At 44.4% G+C, this 16,881-nt stretch overlaps 2 protein-coding genes across 9 annotated transcripts in view; both read left to right on the top strand.

Annotated features, from left to right (window-relative positions):
- LOC133126591 (histone-lysine N-methyltransferase 2C-like) overlaps positions 1-9,468 on the top strand; it is an 80,356-nt gene extending 70,888 nt beyond the window's left edge. The window contains exons 13-15 of the mRNA XM_061238936.1: positions 7,747-7,842; positions 8,332-9,401; positions 9,433-9,468. Of these exons, the coding sequence (XP_061094920.1) occupies positions 7,747-7,842; positions 8,332-9,401; positions 9,433-9,468 (1,202 nt within the window). The remainder of the gene's footprint in view (positions 1-7,746; positions 7,843-8,331; positions 9,402-9,432) is intronic.
- The window catches only part of LOC133127441 (histone-lysine N-methyltransferase 2C-like), an 81,216-nt gene continuing 73,795 nt past the window's right edge, over positions 9,461-16,881 (top strand). For 7 of the 8 annotated variants that reach the window (XM_061240354.1, XM_061240348.1, XM_061240353.1 and 4 more), the window contains exons 1-2: positions 9,461-10,367; positions 14,450-14,569. In XM_061240354.1, coding sequence (XP_061096338.1) covers positions 9,471-10,367; positions 14,450-14,569 — 1,017 coding nt within the window. In that variant the 5' untranslated portion in view covers positions 9,461-9,470. The remainder of the gene's footprint in view (positions 10,368-14,449; positions 14,570-16,881) is intronic. The other variant, XM_061240352.1, reaches the window with a different exon arrangement.

Here is a 16,881-nt window from a genome sequence, read left to right as displayed (position 1 = left end):
TGCACCGTTAAAATGGTATCGCTTTTGCTTCCACTCTCAACACATTTCACATCTGAGAAAAAAAACAAAAAACCATTGTAGCTAATACCCAAAAATAAAGCTATGAAAATGTGCTTAGAATTATTTTTTTCCAGGCAAAATAAATGCAGCGATTCCAGCTTTTTTTTCTCCACCATCCTCAAATTGTCTTAATATCATATGATTAGGCCACTGTAACCATAGGTTGCACTTATTATAGAATTTTTGGATCTTATCGCACAGTGTGGCAGCAATGAAAGATGGAATTTTGTCCGGGCTACATCACACAGTGTGGAGATATCGCAGTGTATACCCAGCATAAGGTCTGGTCATTCAGTCTGTACTTGGTCAGGATCTGTCTCAGCTTCATAGACATATTGTGTCTCTCTTTCAGGCCTGATGGAAATTCATGTTATTTTTGTAATTAGTTTTCCGAGCTACTTTTTAGATGCTTACAAAAATTTTGAGTATTCCTGTGTACCTGTGGACAACAGCAGCACCAGGTCATCTGCATTGAGCAAAAATTTAACTTGGTTATTATTTTGAGTGAGGCTAGGAGCTGCAGATTGTTCCAGTAACACGCTAATTTGTTGAAACATTGAACAAGGTTGGACTCAAACTGCAACTCTGTTCACCCACATATTTGAGTGAAATATTGGCTCCATTTTGGCCAACGCACATACGTTTTACATTACATTACATTACATGCATGTTGGCCGTCAGCTGTAGTCTTTGCACTGTGTTTGAGCTAAAGCTTTATACAGGTGACATGAAGCACCTCAAAGCTGTTTGACAGTCGACAAGGCTGGCGCTAGTTGGTGTGTCCGGCCTTTTAGTCTTGCTCTCTTTCTGTCTCAGGACTCTCCCTCCTCCATTCCTCAGGGTCTGAACACTCCCGAGTGTGTTCAGGTTTGTGTGTGTGCGTCTGTCTTGAGGTGCGAGAAGTCAGCCGGGGCTCTCGTCTGAGGCTGTCAGTGTTTGCGACAGGCCTGACCTTGCGGAAATGTAAACCACAGCCAGACTTATCAGGACCTTTTCATCTACAGAGCTGCTGTCACACTGCGTTCGCTAATGGCACCGTCATGCAATTACCCAGCCTCACATAAAAGCCTTACAACCTCAGTGAAACATAAGGGTAACTCAGGGACAGCCTGGTGAAGGCCTTCGTATTTATTGGTGTATACATGCAGGTCTGTGAGCATTCCTGTTTCCTAAGCCTGGTTCATGGGTGTAAAAATACCACCTGCCCAAGCTGTTGGTTTGCTCTGGTCATTGGTTTAAGAGGGACCTAATGGAGTTAACGCTAGGCTGTACGTTTTCTTGTTGTGTTGATCGTGTTCCTCCCAGATTCCTTCCCACTTCAGTACTGTTCCCTCAAAATCTCATTTCAATAATTTCTGTCTGCCCACCACTTTCTAAGTGTGGTGCAGTCTTCGTCAGAAGGGTTGCAGTTCACATGAAGGCAAATTACTGAATTTTGTATCTGTTGAATATAAACTACCGGTCAAAAGTTTTAGAACACCCCAAATTTTCCAGTTTTTTATCGAAATTCAAGCCGTTCAAGTCCAATGAATTGCTTGAAATGGTACAAAGGTAAGTAGTGAACTACTAGAGGTTAAAAAAAAAGGTAAGCTTACCCAAATCTGAAAAATAATATACATTTCAGAATTATACAAAAAGGCCTTTTTCAGGGAACAAGAAATGGGTTAACAACTTAACGCTGTTCTGCAGCAATGGAGGTTGATCAAGCTTTGAAAGTTGGTGCTACCAATTCCTACAGGTGTTCCAACTTTTCTTGATTACTTACAACCCCCTCTGTCTGCATAAAAGTAGTGTTGGAACACACTATGGTACCATACCCTTGTGAGCATCATTTAAACAGTATTGTACTGCAGAAAGTAGTGTGTTACTATAAACATGGCGAGAAAAAGGCAATTAACAATGGAAGAGAGACAGACCATCATGACACTTAAAAATGTAGGGCTTTCCTACAGAGAAATTGCGAAGAAAGTCAAGGTGTCAGTGAGTACAGTTTCCTTCACCATCAAAAGGCACTCAGAAACTGGGAGAAACTCTGACAGGAAGAGATCTGGCAGACCCAAAGCCACAACAGAATCAGAAGACAAGTTTCTGAGAGTCAACAGCTTGCGTGATAGGCGGCTCACAGGACAACAGCTTAATAGTGGTCGTAGTAAGCAAGTCTCAGTTTCAACTGTGAAGAGAAGACTTCGACTTGCAGGTTTGAACGGTCGAGTTGCAGCAAGAAAGCCATTGCTAAGACGTCAGAATGAGAAGAAGAGGCTTGCCTTGGCCATGAAACACCACCAATGGACTACTGAAGACTGGAAGAAGGTGTTATGGACTGATGAATCAAAGTTTGAAATCTTCGGTTCATCACGCAGGATTTTTGTACGCCGTCGAGTAGGCGAAAGGATGGTTCCTCAGTGTGTGACATCAACTGTCAAACATGGAGGAGGAAGCGTGATGGTCTGGGGCTGTTTTTCTGGATCCAGGGTCGGTGACTTGTACAGAGTGAGAGGCACCCTGAACCAAAACGGCTACCACAGCATTCTGCAGTGCCATGCAGTACCCTCTTGTTATTCGCCTAGTTGGTCAGGGGTTCATCCTACAGCAAGATAATGACCCAAAACATACGTCCAAGCTATGCCAGAACTACCTCAGGAAAAAATAACAAGATGGTAAGCTTGAAAACATGGAGTGGCCAGCACTGTCTCCAGACTTAAACCCCATCAAGCTGGTTTGGAATGAACTGGACAGAAGAGTGAAAGCAAAGCAACCTACAAGTGCCACACATTTATGGGAACTTCTGCAACAGAGTTGGGAAGAACTTTCTGCAGAATATTTGATTTCCATTGTAGAAAGAATGCCACGAGTGTGTTCAGCTGTTATATCTGCCAAAGGTGGCTACTTTGAGTCAAAATTTTAGAATACATTTTGGTTTATAAATTGATTCCATGATTTATTTTTTAACCTCAATTGTTTATTTGTTCTATGCTTTCATTTCAGAGTACAATGAGACATTAAACTGCATAATTTTCAATGAAAAACAGGAAAAATTGGGGTGTTCTAAAACATCTGACCGGTAGTGTAGATTAATTCCTTCTGTTGTGTGGAAGTTTCACAAGCAAAGCATAAATGTGCACAAACTGAGCACTTTATTAGGAATACCTCTGCACCTACTTATTCATGCAATTATCTCATCAGCCGATCATGTGGCAGCAGTGCAATCCATAAAAAGATGCAGATATGGGTCACAAGCTTCAGTTAATGTTCACATCAAACATCAGAATGGGGAAAAATGTGATCTCAGTGATTTTGACCGTGGCATGATTGTTGTTGCCAGATGGGCTGTTTGAGTATTTTTGTAACTGATGATCTCCTGGGATTTTCACGCACAACAGTCTCTAGAGTTTACTCAGAATGGCATCCAGTGAGCCCCTGTTCTGCAGAAGGAAACGCCTTGTTGATGAGAGAGGTCAACGGGGAATGGCCAGCCTGGTTCAAGCTGACAGAAAGGCTGCAGTAACTCAGATAATCACTCTGTGCAATTGTGGTGAGCAGAAAAACATCTCAGAATGCACAACATGTTGAACCTTGAGGTGGATGGGCGACAACAGCTGAAGGCCACATCGGGTTCCACCTCTTGTCAGCCAAGAACAAAAAGCTGAGGCTGCTGTGGGCACAGGTTCTCTAAAACTGGACAGTTGAAGACTGGAAAAAACTTGTGGGGAATGCTTTCTTGGCACACTTTGGGCGGCCTGTAGTGTAGTGGTTAAGGTAAATGACTGGGCACGCAAGGTCGGTGGTTCTAATCCCGGTGTAGTCACAATAAGATCCACACAGCCGTTGGGCCCTTGAGCAAAGCCCTTAACCCTGCATTGCACCAGGGGAGGATTGTCTCCTGCTTAGCCGAATCAACTGTACGTCGCTTTGGATAAGAGCGTCTGCCAAATGCCAATAATGTAATGTAATGTAATATGTAACTTTGGGCCTGTTAATTACCAATCAATCACTGCTTTCATACCATAGCCTATTTGTGTATTGTTGCTGACCATGTGTTTCCCGGTCATGGCATAATGTACCCATCTTCTATAGGCTACTTCATGATAATGCACAAAGCAAAAGTCATCTCAAACTGGTTTCATTAACATGACAATGAGTTCAATGTTCTTCAGTTGCCTTCTCAGTCACCAGATCTGAATCCAATTAAACGGCTGAGATGTAGTAGAGTGGGAGATTCGCAGCATGAATGTGCAGCGGACAAATCTACAGAAATTGCATGATGCAATCAGAATCTCAAAGGAATGTTTTCATCTTGTGGAATCCATACCATGAAGAATTGAGGCTGTTTTGAGAGCAAAATGAGGCCATAGCCAATAAAGTGCTCAGTGAGTGTACATATATATGAAAATAATTAAAATATTTAATGTATTGGGAAAGTGGCCACAAATGTTTACATTAAAAAGAAGAGAAACGTGGTTGTGGGAGCATTTTGCCACTCATGCACACTCAATGTGTTTGTGTGTGCATGAGTGGCACAAGGTCATTAAGCATGGTTCTCCAGAGGAAGCTTAATCACAGGAAAAGCCATAATTTTATTAATGCAGTCTACATTTTCCACAATTAACTTTGCTTCCTGGTTTCAGATGGTGGCCTCTTGACCTGCCATCTCTCGCCCTGTGCAGGCCTTGTTCTTTTTACCCCTTTCCAATTCCTTCCATTTCATTCTCATTTTACTGAAGACATGGAGTTTGTTTTATGTTAGACCTGGGCCAAATACTTAATTGTTCTAGATTCAGATACTTTTCTATGCTTTACTGATGTATTGTCAGGTGTATTGGAACCTATGAAATACTCTCAAAAAGTGCAAACCCCACCTTCTGGTCTTCATGATTGGCTCATTGGCAAGATCAATTGAGCAGAGAAAAGTATTTTAATCAGTATTTGAATAAACAATTATGTATTTGATCCAGGTCTGGGTACAAACATGTAGTTCCTTTGTTATCAGGCAGCGACATATTTATAAATCTTCGTGCATATTTGTGCAGGTCAAATCTTCAGGTGGAAGCCCAAGTTAATTGGTGTTAATTGCAGTTAATTGGACTCTGAAGTTTCCCTGTTGGCCTGTGTCTGGGACTCCTGGACCCGAGCAGTCTCAATAATAATGTTACATAGAATAATCTAGAATTAAAATAGAATTTCCTACAAAGTATTCTACCTGTAGTTTGAGTGTTTGGCATCGACACAAGTCGTACACATAGCGTAAGCGAATTCAGTTACGGCGTGTTTAAAAAAAATAGCCATTTGGTTTTCATTATTTAATTATATACATTTGATGGGTACGTTTCACATAGCCTATGCCTAATAAACCAATAACCCATAAACTTCCATCGCCACTGGCTTCAGGCAACATTTAGTGGAGCTTTCCAATGTTCTGAATCTGACATCAGTATCCATATTCTGCTATAGCCCACGATTTAAATGACATGTTGCAGCAAACTGGTTTTTAGTGGAGGAAGAAATGTACTGAAATGTAATAGGTTACATTTCCCTTGACATTTTGACCATCTGCTTAGCCTTTGTCTGATCATTTTTAATCAGAATCATCTTTGCTACATTTCATGGCTATGCCTAATCCCAGTTGTCTGAGAACAATTATTTTGTGAAGTTAAAAATGGGTCTTGGAGTCAAGTTATTTTTACAAGGATTTATTTAAATTTGATGCATAAATAATGGTTCTGGAATAATAATCGCTAAAATAGCAACAAAGGTCTTGGATGATAACGGAAACACAAAAAACGTCCTGTAGTTTCTGTGTTTTCACACTGACCTGATGTGACTGGCAGAGTGACAGACAACGAAAACACTAGTATTTTGACCCTTGCTTTGGGGCTTCACTTGGGAAACACACTCCACTCGAGACTCACACTTCATTCTCCTTTGCCTGGAACTGTCAGTTGCGTCTAATGAGCAGGTGAGAAGAGGAAGAGCTTGTTGTCATGGCAATCCCTTTCCTGGATATGTGGTGTGTCGTACTACTCTGTACCTTGGTGAATAGGGGGTGGAGGAGAGAGACTGTTTTCAGGCAGTGTTCTCAGTTTGGCAGTTTGGAGTCAGACTTTTTTTTAAATTTTTTAATTTTTTTTATAAAGCAGAGAGACCAGAAATAAATTAATAAATGCAATGAAAATGGACATGTGGTGTGCTGCAGTGCTATGGTATTGTGTCCGTACCTGTGTGAATTGTCTAAGCTGTCAAATGGGTTTCACATTTTGCCATCCTACACATGCACACCATATGTTTAGTTTTTTGTGCATGTACTGTATATAGGGGACTTCAAGTATATTCATACCCTTATTAAACAGACGATCAGAAGCAATAAATATGCGGGTATACAATCAATCAAGTATTTTTGTACGAGGCAATGAAAATGTACAATTACTGTCATTACCACTGTGCGATTGTACATTTTCCCAGTGCTCCTCTGTATTCATTCATTCGTGTAATTGTGGCAGTCTCTGAGATTGCTCCATTCCTTAAAAAAATTTTTTCGCTGAATTTAGTTGCCTTGTTTCGAGCCATAGTTGCATCATGTGATGACTTGCAACATGGGATCTTAAACCTCAAGCAAGTCGGCAAATCTCTAAGTATGTACCATCTTGAGCTATGAGGTTGTCAGGGCTTGGACCTTTTTTAAATTTACAGAATTGAAAAGGGGGTGTTCATATTCATACCAATTAGCACTTTGAGTTTGCTATGTGCAATGTGAAGCATTCACACCCTTATATACATCAAACAATGTATGACCTTTAGACTTTACATTCTATCCCACCCCTTTACATTAGCATTAGATTGAAATGAACTAGCCTCCCTGGCTAGAATCCCTACAAAGATAGCCATTCGCTAACTGGCTAGCTAGCTAAATAATGACAGCCTAGTTATTCCTGATTGCTAGTAGTTTAGCTAGGTAGAATAGTACCCAAGCTTGCATGACATGACAATGTTTTTCTGCACCATGTCATGAGTCCCTGTATTTTATTGGTAGGAAAATGTTTTTTTAATATATATTTATAAGTGAAAAAGCAGGATTATATGATCATATATGTTTATCTGAACATTTTTACTGCAAAGTGGGATTCAATATGCATTAGAGAATAGCATTAATGTTGGTCCTCAAGTGTCAGTGTGGAATGGACATAAGAATGTTTTGTTGTTGGTTCTTACACCTGTATGCCTTCTAAAAATAAACCAGAAAATAAAATCCAAAGAATACGTAATGATGAGAGATCTAGGACGTCATTGTTTTGGACTCAAATACTTTTCTACGTTTTACTGAGCTTGTCTGGTGTATTGGAACCATTGGAAGAAAGTACAAACCCTGCCTTTTGGTTGGCTCAATTGCACCAGGCAAGCTCAGTCGATCACAGAAAAGTATTTGAATCCAAAACAATTGTGTATTTGACCCAGATATGAATGGAAATATGCTATTCAACGCTTGCCATGTACTACCGTACAAACTAGAGAATATCAGAGGAGCTTTTCCACCTTTGTTTCATTTTGTCTACCACCACAGTCCAAAACGAGTTCTGTAATAATGAAATGCAGTCTGATGCAAAACCTGGACTGGGAGTTGAAATGAAGGCTGGTTTACATCACCGGTACTAAATGATACATTGTCTCACTTTTGGTTTCTCTTTCCTTCTTCAGAAGACCTTGGAGGTGCAGATGATGGCGAAGCACCACAGGGGGACAGAGGTTTTAACACAGCTTCTGCCAGTGAAGAACGGAGAGATACTCCGTCAGGTACGGCAGACTCCAGAACCAGAAAACAGGCAGTGCTTGGAGAAACGCAAGCCACTCAGATAGTAATGGTTTATAACAGACAGGACGGAAGGTGACCTTTGGGATTGATGGATGTAGTAGTCCAATGCTTACTTACCTTTGCAGATAAAAGCTAAGTAGAACAACGTCTGTTTCTTATCTTTGAGTGGCAAAGAAAAGAATTAAAGCCCAGTGCCATAAATAGTCCACTCCAACCTCTCTACTGCAATGGTCAGTTTGCTCTCTCTCTCTCTCTCTCTCTCTCTCTCTCTCTCTCTCTCTCTCTCTCTCTCTCTTGTGCTCATGCTCTCTCTAAGTAACAGAAGGGAACATAGAATATAGAACGGCTGTTTGTTAAATGTTTGATGGGGCAAACTAACATTCTGCAATGTTTTTTCGGTTTTTTTTTGGGGCCAATTCTGCCCCTTATGAATGAATGTATCTTATGGTGCCCCCACTTTGTCTTTTCAGCCCTGGACCCAGCACAGGAAATCCAAGTTACCGTCACAGTGACGGAGCGTCCGACTTCACCCCAGCTGGTGCCGGGTCTGGTGGAGGAGGTCGGGCAGCCTGCTCAGGGCACACCGGTGGGCATCGTGGCAGAGACAAAAGAGTCGGCGGACATCCCTCTAGAGGCCGGGTCCAAGCCGGTGGCCGCCAACCCCAGAGAGGTGTCCTCACCGACCAAAGAAAGCACAGAAGAGCCAGAGGCTGCTCTGGAGGAGCCTATGGAGATGTCTCCCTCGTTGGAGAAAGGGGAGGAGTGGAGCAGGACAGGCCTGGAGGAGGAGGATGATAAGGAAGAGGGGGTGGCGCAACAGGTTGAGGGTGTGCAGGAAGAGGGAGAGCTGTGTCTCCCGGTAGAGGTAGACACCAGCACTCCGGTAGAGTTAGACAGCATCCGCTCCCCCTCAGTGGAGGTAGACGCCACCCCTGCGATAGAGGTAGACGCCACCCCTGCGATAGAGGTAGACGCCACCCCTGCGATAGAGGTAGACGCCACCCCTGCGATAGAGGTAGACGCCACCCCTGCGATAGAGGTAGACGCCACCCCTGCGATAGAGGTAGACGCCACCCCTGCGATAGAGGTAGACGCCACCCCTGCGATAGAGGTAGACGCCACCCCTGCGATAGAGATAGACACCACCCCTGCGATAGAGGTAGACACCACCCCCTCGCTAGAGGTGGTCACCAACCCCACCCCCACAGTAGAGGTGGTCACCACCCCCGCCCCCTCAGTAGAGGTGGTCACCACCCCCGCCCCCTCAGTAGAGGTGGTCACCATCCCAACCCCCCCAGTAGAGGTAAACACCACCCCCACCCCCTCAGTAGAGGTGGTCACCATCCCAACCCCCTCAGTAGAGGTAAACACCACCCCCACCCCCTCAGTAGAGTTGGTCACCAACCCCACCCACTCAGTAGAGGTGGTCACCAACCCCACCCCCTCTGGAGAGGTGGTCACCATCCCAACCCCCTCAGTTGAGGTGGTCACCACCCCCACCCACTCAGTAGAGGTGGTCACCAACCCCACCCCCTCCGTGGTAGAGGTGGTCAACACCCCCACCCCCTCAGTCGAGGTGGTCACCAACCCCACCCCCTCCCTGGTAGAGATGGACACAATCAGTACAGTACTGGTGGACACAACCCATCTGGGAAAGGAAGACACCACCCTTCCAGTAGAGGTGGACCCCTCTACACCAGTAGAGATGGACACTGTCTCCCCAGTAGAGGTGGACCCCACTATCCCAGTAGAGGTGGACCCCACTATCCCAGTAGAGGTGGACCCCACTATCCCAGTAGATGTGGACCCCACTACCCCAGTAGATGTGGACCCCACTACCCCAGTAGATGTGGACCCCACTACTCCAGTGGAGGTGGACCCCACTACCCCAGTAGAGATGGACACTGTCTCCCCAGTAGAGATGGACACTGTCTCCCCAGTAGAGGTGGACCCCACTACCCCAGTAGAGGTGGACCCCACTACCCCAGTAGAGGTGGACCGCACTACCCCAGTAGAGGTGGACCGCACTACCCCAGTAGAGGTGGACCGCACTACCCCAGTAGAGGTGGACCCCACTACCCAAGTAGAGATGGACCCCACTACCCAAATAGAGATGGACCCCACCACCCCAGTAGAGATGGACCCCACCACCCCAGTAGAGATGGACCCCACCACCCCAGTAGAGATGGACCCCACCACACCAGTAGAGATGGACTCCACCTCCCCAGTCGAGATGGACACCACCCTTGCGAGCGAGCACAGCTTCTCCGACCTCGGCTCCTCGACAGGGGAGGACGGGGAGCTGAAGCAGACCCCCGAAACGCCGTCCATGGGTTCGGCCGGGCCTGCCCTATCGCCCCTTTCGGCTGGTTCCTCACCCAAGGAGGCAGTCTCAACCCTGCCCACCCCAGCGACCACCTTCGTCCCGGTGGTGCCTAAAATCGGCATGGGCAAGCCAGCCATCTCCAAGAGGAAGTTCTCTCCAGGAAGGCCCAGGGTTAAGCAGGTAGGCCACTGCCATTGGGGTCTTTGCACTTGGAGGCATTCCCAGTCAGCTCCTGGTCAGTGTTCACTGCTGCTGTCAGAAGCCAATGCTGTAATGCTGGACAAGCCAGTGGTTGGCGGTTCTAGGAAAAGTTGCTGTTGATTTATTTATTTTTTTGTCACCTCTCTGCATAACTAAAGATAGATAGACAGCTCTATGGGTAAATGGACACATACTTTAAAGGTACAATAGGTAAGATATTTGTGTTAAAACATTGTTACAAGACCATTGTAAATCCCTTTCTATCATTGCAATGGGCTCACTGACATGTTGACTCACCCGCTGCCTGTGTTTATAGTCCTTAAATTTGGGTTTCCAAATATAAAGTTGATAGACCAACACTCTGTACTCTCTTGACCATTAGAAGTCCAAAATTACCGATTGTACCTTTAATAACATTTTTGGCTGAAATGCCCCCTTAAAGTGGGTGACTGTTGGGTGAATTCAAGGTCAGATCAGCGTTCGATTAACGGCTCGGTCAGACCCAATTAATGTGAAGGTGTTTGTAGGCCACCCAGGCCACGTCTTGTGCCCTCGGGGCGACAGCTTCACTGGGCTCAGTACGGTGTGACTTGCCTGTTAACTTTCCGTTTCCTAGACGAATGTTACGGCAGTCTTCATGATTTCCAGCAAGTGACCATTGCTTTCTTGAAACCATCAGATTTCAAGCCACATGATTTCAAAGGAGAGACCATTGGTAACGTCTCACTTGCTGCAGCTCTGTTTGTTGGCTTGTTGCCTGACCGTAAGAGGATAGAATGGCTTTACATGTGTGCAGGTGGTCAATACTGTTCATATGCAAGTACGATGTGGAGGATATTACAGATGGGCTTAATCTACAGTATCGTTTTTCCTGCGTTTCGTATAACTTATTCTACTGCCTCAACACTTGCATCAGGGTGCTAGGAAAATGCTTTGTTTTTTGATTGGGCTTCCTGCTCTTTGAATTAGGCTGCAGGCTTGAGTTTGTTATCTCTGAGACCTGGGCTATTGAGGTTCAGTATGTTTTCAGTCTTGGTTATTGTTTGTCTGACATCTAAGCTGTGGTGTGTCTGAGGTCCTGGTTATGGTATGTCAGGTCCTGGTTATGGTGTGTTAGGTCCTGGTTATGGTGTGTCAGGTCCTGGTTATGGTGTGTCAGGTCCTGGTTATGGTGTGTCAGGTCCTGGTTATGGTGTGTCAGGTCCTGGTTATGGTGTGTCTGAGGTCCTGGTTATGGTGTGTCTGAAGTCTTGCTCATGGTATGTTTGAAGTTCTGGTTATGGTTTGCCTGAGGTCTTCATGGCGGCTACCTATGTTACCTAAAATATATTAAATAAGACATCAATACAACTGTTGCGCACGGTGCGTTTCTATTCATTTGTGACTACAATGGTGGCATTACGCTGATGTGGTGCCGTATCGTAATAAGCACAATGCACCCGCAAAAGGTGCTACCGAAGAAAAGCGCAAAGCTACAGCAGCTGTACTCACAGAGCACACAATCAGATGTTGCTAAGATCGTCGCATTTGGACAAATACATCTCGTTTTCTTTTGCTCCCAAGCACATGAAATATTTCCAAAAAAGGTTCCTAGATGACATCCTATCTGTTTTATGCTTTCTACTTTACAGATATGGCCCATAGAACAGCGTTTCCCAACCGGTGTGCCCTCAGGCAGGGGCTGCATCTCAAACAGCAGAAATGCTGCCTTAGGCAGTGTTCTAAGGCAGGAAGGCCTCAAGTGTTGTCCCATTAGAAAGTGTTCCTTTGATGCCTTTTAAGGTGCTTTCTTTAGACAATTTTGAAGGTAGCATCAATTCATCCTTCGCTGGTTAGGCTATAACATAATTCTTTGCGATCATATTTTGGCTTCTCACTTGCGTTAAATTAAAGGCGGCTGAAACCAGTGCCAGAGTTCCTACAGAACTGTAATGGAACTCGTCCACAAGTGCAAGTATATAGCAAGCTCGATATTTTGTTGTAGTTATATTTTTTAAACTGCATTTTCATTACTTATCACACTGGAATAACGTATTTACTGTTTTGAAGCCCCTGTGAGCATTCCATGAACTAGCCAGCTAAAGTGCTTGTAATCACACATCACGTAATTACGTTACTTTAAAGGTGCTTACAGACCAAATCCGGTGACCCCAGATGGGGAAATGTCGTACTCCCAATTGTCTGTTTAATGGGCGGTACCGAAGGTGGGTTCCTTCTGATAGATGGCTCAATGGGATCGATGGATCGTTCTTAATCAGGTGACAATTTTCTTGACAATGACATGTTGGAGGACAAGCAGCCATAGCAACCCATTCATTTTTGTGGTCAAACACAGGGGTTAAACTAGGCCTAGATTTCATTAATGGCATTTGGCAGATGCTCTTATCCAGAGCGACGTACAGTTGATTAGACTAAGCAGGAGGCAATCCTCCCCAGGAGCAATGCAGGGTTAAGGGCTTTGCTCAAGGGCTGAACGGCATCCATTAAAAAATATAAACATTGATAAACTTTTTAATGAAAATATTTTTCTGAAAACATTTGAGTTGAGAAATAAGTAATACAGTTGCTGAATCTTGATTCATATTTTATCTGCCACACCTAGTTTGAAAGTTTGATTCTAGTTTTGTGAGCCATGCGAGCTGCACTGGACGCAGTTGATTTGCATGGGCACTGTAGGCAAATACAAAACCGTCGAACGTACATGGCCTGATTGTGTGCCTGATTTTGTCTGTGAGCACCTTGACGGTCTGTGAGCTCCACAGGTGCACCTGTGAGGTGCAATTATGGCAGTGTAACAGTCCTTCTAAGCCATACTTTCCGGTAAACGGCTACAACATGCGGGAAGAATAAACTCCCTCTAAGCTGTATCTCGGACTGCCCTCTCCAAAACCAATCTCAGTTTTCGTTCACGTTTCCCCACATCAATTCGGAGGCCAGCCTAAATCACATGTGGAAGAGAGTGTGTCCAGCTATCTGAAATTACAGCAGTAAGTGCCAAAACAAAAACAAAAGGGAAAACCATAACAAAACAAGGAATGTCAGTATGTGTAATTCCTAGTCGGTGGTGTGCAATCAAATTATCTATATTGGGAAACGCTGCCAAACTTTTTTTTTCTTTTTTTCTTTCTCCAAGAAAGCCTTACCAAGGTGGAGCCATCATCTGATCTTTACTGATCGTTAAAAACTGTACTTCACATGCTAACAACGTGGTAAATGACCACCAAGTCATTCAGACCCGCCAAGCTGACCTGTGCAGCTCAAATGTACTCTTAACTCTTAACTCTTATGCATTTCAACACATGACTGTTGAAATGCATTGTGATTCCTAGGTCTCTCCATGGGTTTTCTGTAGGCCACCTAAGTCCATAATGGGTTAACTTGCCATAATGCCTGTGCCACACACTCACACGCATGAAGATCAACTGGGTGTCAGCATGGCCATTTTCCTTTACATCCTCCCTCCCTGATTGTTTCTCACTCCTAGCCATGTTTTGTATGCTTTGCCCCCTCTCCTTCTCTGTGTGTGTACATGTGCTTTGATACTTAAACTGTCCTGCACCCACAGGTATCTCATGGTGGAAAGACACGGTCTCCTGATTCTTGCCTCCCAATAATTGCTCCTCTGTGTCCAATTACATGGTCTAGCTGAGATTAGCTCATCAAGCAGGCCATATGACCCATGTCAGCTCCCTGTACCTTTTATAGCAATGTGCTGTCATGGAGACATAATTATCCTTATTTTATAGGTGTATCATTAAGTTATGGCCTAGCTATTGTAACTGGCCTGAAAATCCATGAATTGTAATGAGGTCTACACACTCACACACACACATGCACGCACACCTCAATATACACCTGAATGGAGACCAGTTTAATCACATTTCTTAAGATGTATTTGTCAAAAAAAAAAAAAATTCAAATCATGTCATTTTCCACCAATGCCGGTTCATTTATTTCTTTATTGATTTTATTTCTTCATATTTTTGCTGACTTTTTATTTATGTTACGGTGTCCATTTTATTGTTATTTTTGTCGCCCTTCTCTCATCCGCTGTGCCGTAGGGAGCGTGGAGTGACCGTAGTGCCGTGAGTTCACCCTCTTGGTCCTCCGACCACTCAGACGGGTGGGAGACGCCCAAGAACAGGCAACCATTGACCCCGCCCCTCTGGACCGTTAAAGTGGTAATTGATCTGAGTTCAGCTCCCCCTCCTTCCCCCCCCTCCCTCCCCCACCAACAGGAGGGCCAAAGGGCTAATGGTCGGTGAACCCGTCTACCCCAAAGCCAGGTATTCAGGGGCGTACCACATCTGTCAGTGCAGGCTACTGGATTCATTCCTGTAAGGACTGGGTTGTCCCTGGGTGTGTTCTGTTCTTTTTTCAAGTTATTTATATGACAGTTCATTAGACTAGTAAGAGCCAATCCCCCCCAGAGCGATGTTGGGTTAAAAGCCTTGCTCAAGAGCCCAACAGCTGCATGGATTTGGTTACATTGGGGTTTGAGCCACCTGCCTTCTGGGTCCCAGTCAAGCAACTTAGCCACTAGGCTACAGGTCCTTCCCAGGATCCTGTATTCTGAGGGTTCAGTTGTGTTATGACCCACAGGAACTCTATCATCTTGTGTTTTTCATGTAGCCGTGCGAAAAAGACATTGTTACCCACAAGAAAACCATTGGTTTCAACAAGTTTTTTGATCCCTTGCTTTCACAAGTTATTTGCAACGTGTTGCAACACCTTTGAAGTTTAAAAGATTCTGCTGTCTGCTCTGAATGGAAAAACTCCCAATACCCAAGTTGCTCCATTTCACACATTTGGGCCAAAATTAGCTTTGAAGTATCTTTTGGAAACAACCTTTTTTTCCAAAAGTGAAATGAACTCTTGTTATGCCCTGTTATGATGCATCGGATGCAAAGGTCAGCATCTCAACAGCAAAGTGTTAATCGCTTCAAATAGTCAGGCGGCTCTGTAAGGTTTTCTCTCTCTAAGCTTGTGGTCTGCATGCGCTTTAAAGGCCAGCTTCTCTTCCCTAACCCCCCCCATAATTCATTGGGCACATGTCTTGTTATTTTGGTTCGGTAATGAATCATCATCTTTGTCTCATTTGTCCACAAGACTTTGTTCCAGCACTCTTGGGGCTCTTTTAGGTCATTTTTAGCAAACTGTAAATTGTTTTTCAGGCGTATCATCTTTACATCTTGTAGTGTACCCTCCGTAAGTCTGCTGGTGTAGTCCTCTATCTATGGTAGACATTAACACATCTACACCTGCATCCCAGAGAGCGTTTTTGATCTGTTGGGCCATTGTTAATACTCCATAGAGAGTATTCTCTGGTCTTCCTCTCTCTACCAGGTCTTTTGCCGTAACTCTTGACTTAAGCATGCCCAGGTTTCGCAATGTTCCTGATTGATTGATTTTCATTTCTTAAAATGGGGGGACCATGTATAAAAGGTGCTGTAATTTCTATACAGTTCATCCAATATGGATGAGCCTACCCTCCAATTAAAGCTGACCATCTGCACTTTGACCGCTTTGTTATTGTACCGTTTCAAACTCAAAGTGCTATAGTATAGAACCAAAGGAACAAAAAATGTGTCACTGTCCAATGAATTATGGTCCTCACTGTATTATGCTTTTCTAACCAGCCAGCGACTCAAAGTGCCTTAGTGATGAGGGGGGAAACTCACCTCAACCACCACCAATGTGTAGACCCCCCCTGGGTCATGCAACAGCAGAATGCTCACCACATATCAGTTGAGGTGGAGAGTGGGGGAATGAAGGGTGTTGGGGGGGGGGGGGGTTGTCTTGTATCTATTACCCAGCAGAATACTTCCGGGTGAATTATACACCAGACTCAGATTTTATAGGACTGGAGGACTGTCCTTAGTGGCGGTGGAGCTGCCTACATCGCTGAAGCTGACGTCACCTTTGTTAATGACCCAGCTACTGAGGAGTAATTGGTCTGCAGTCTCTTGGCGATCAGAAGGAGCTGATCTGAAATCGGTTATCCTAACTGCAGCAGTGGAGACTGGACCAGGGTAACCCATCTACGATCCTTAACAAAGTAATTATATTAGGGTCTGTGTTCTAGATCTGCTTTCTATTACCAGCAGTGATTGCTACACCAGAATTGTAATGTTCGGTTTAGAACATTCTAATCACATATTTGTGATCTTACCTCTTAAAGGGTTAAAGAATACTGGCTGAGTAATATATTTCCTTTTCTTTTGGAGTGATTGCCCCTTTGCAAAGCCAAAGGAGATACAGAGGAAGATGGAGTGTACGTTGTTTGGAATGTACAGAGAATATTCTATTACAAGATTGTGATCTTGCAAGAATCTCATTACCAAGCAAACTATAAATCTGAATGTTACTGTTGGGCACCTATTTTGATTTCCAGTGATTGTACATCTTAAGGCCCGGACACACCAAACCGACGGTCGGCCGTCGGACGTCGGTGGCGCCCTGTCGGCCGAGTCTTTCCGGTGTGTCCCGCACG

The sequence above is a fragment of the Conger conger genome, chromosome 4, assembly GCF_963514075.1.
Source record: "Conger conger chromosome 4, fConCon1.1, whole genome shotgun sequence".
In the NCBI taxonomy this organism is placed as follows: Eukaryota; Metazoa; Chordata; class Actinopteri; order Anguilliformes; family Congridae; genus Conger; species Conger conger.
Note: the sequence above shows the minus strand (reverse complement) of the source record. Positions and strands in the feature narration are given on the sequence as shown.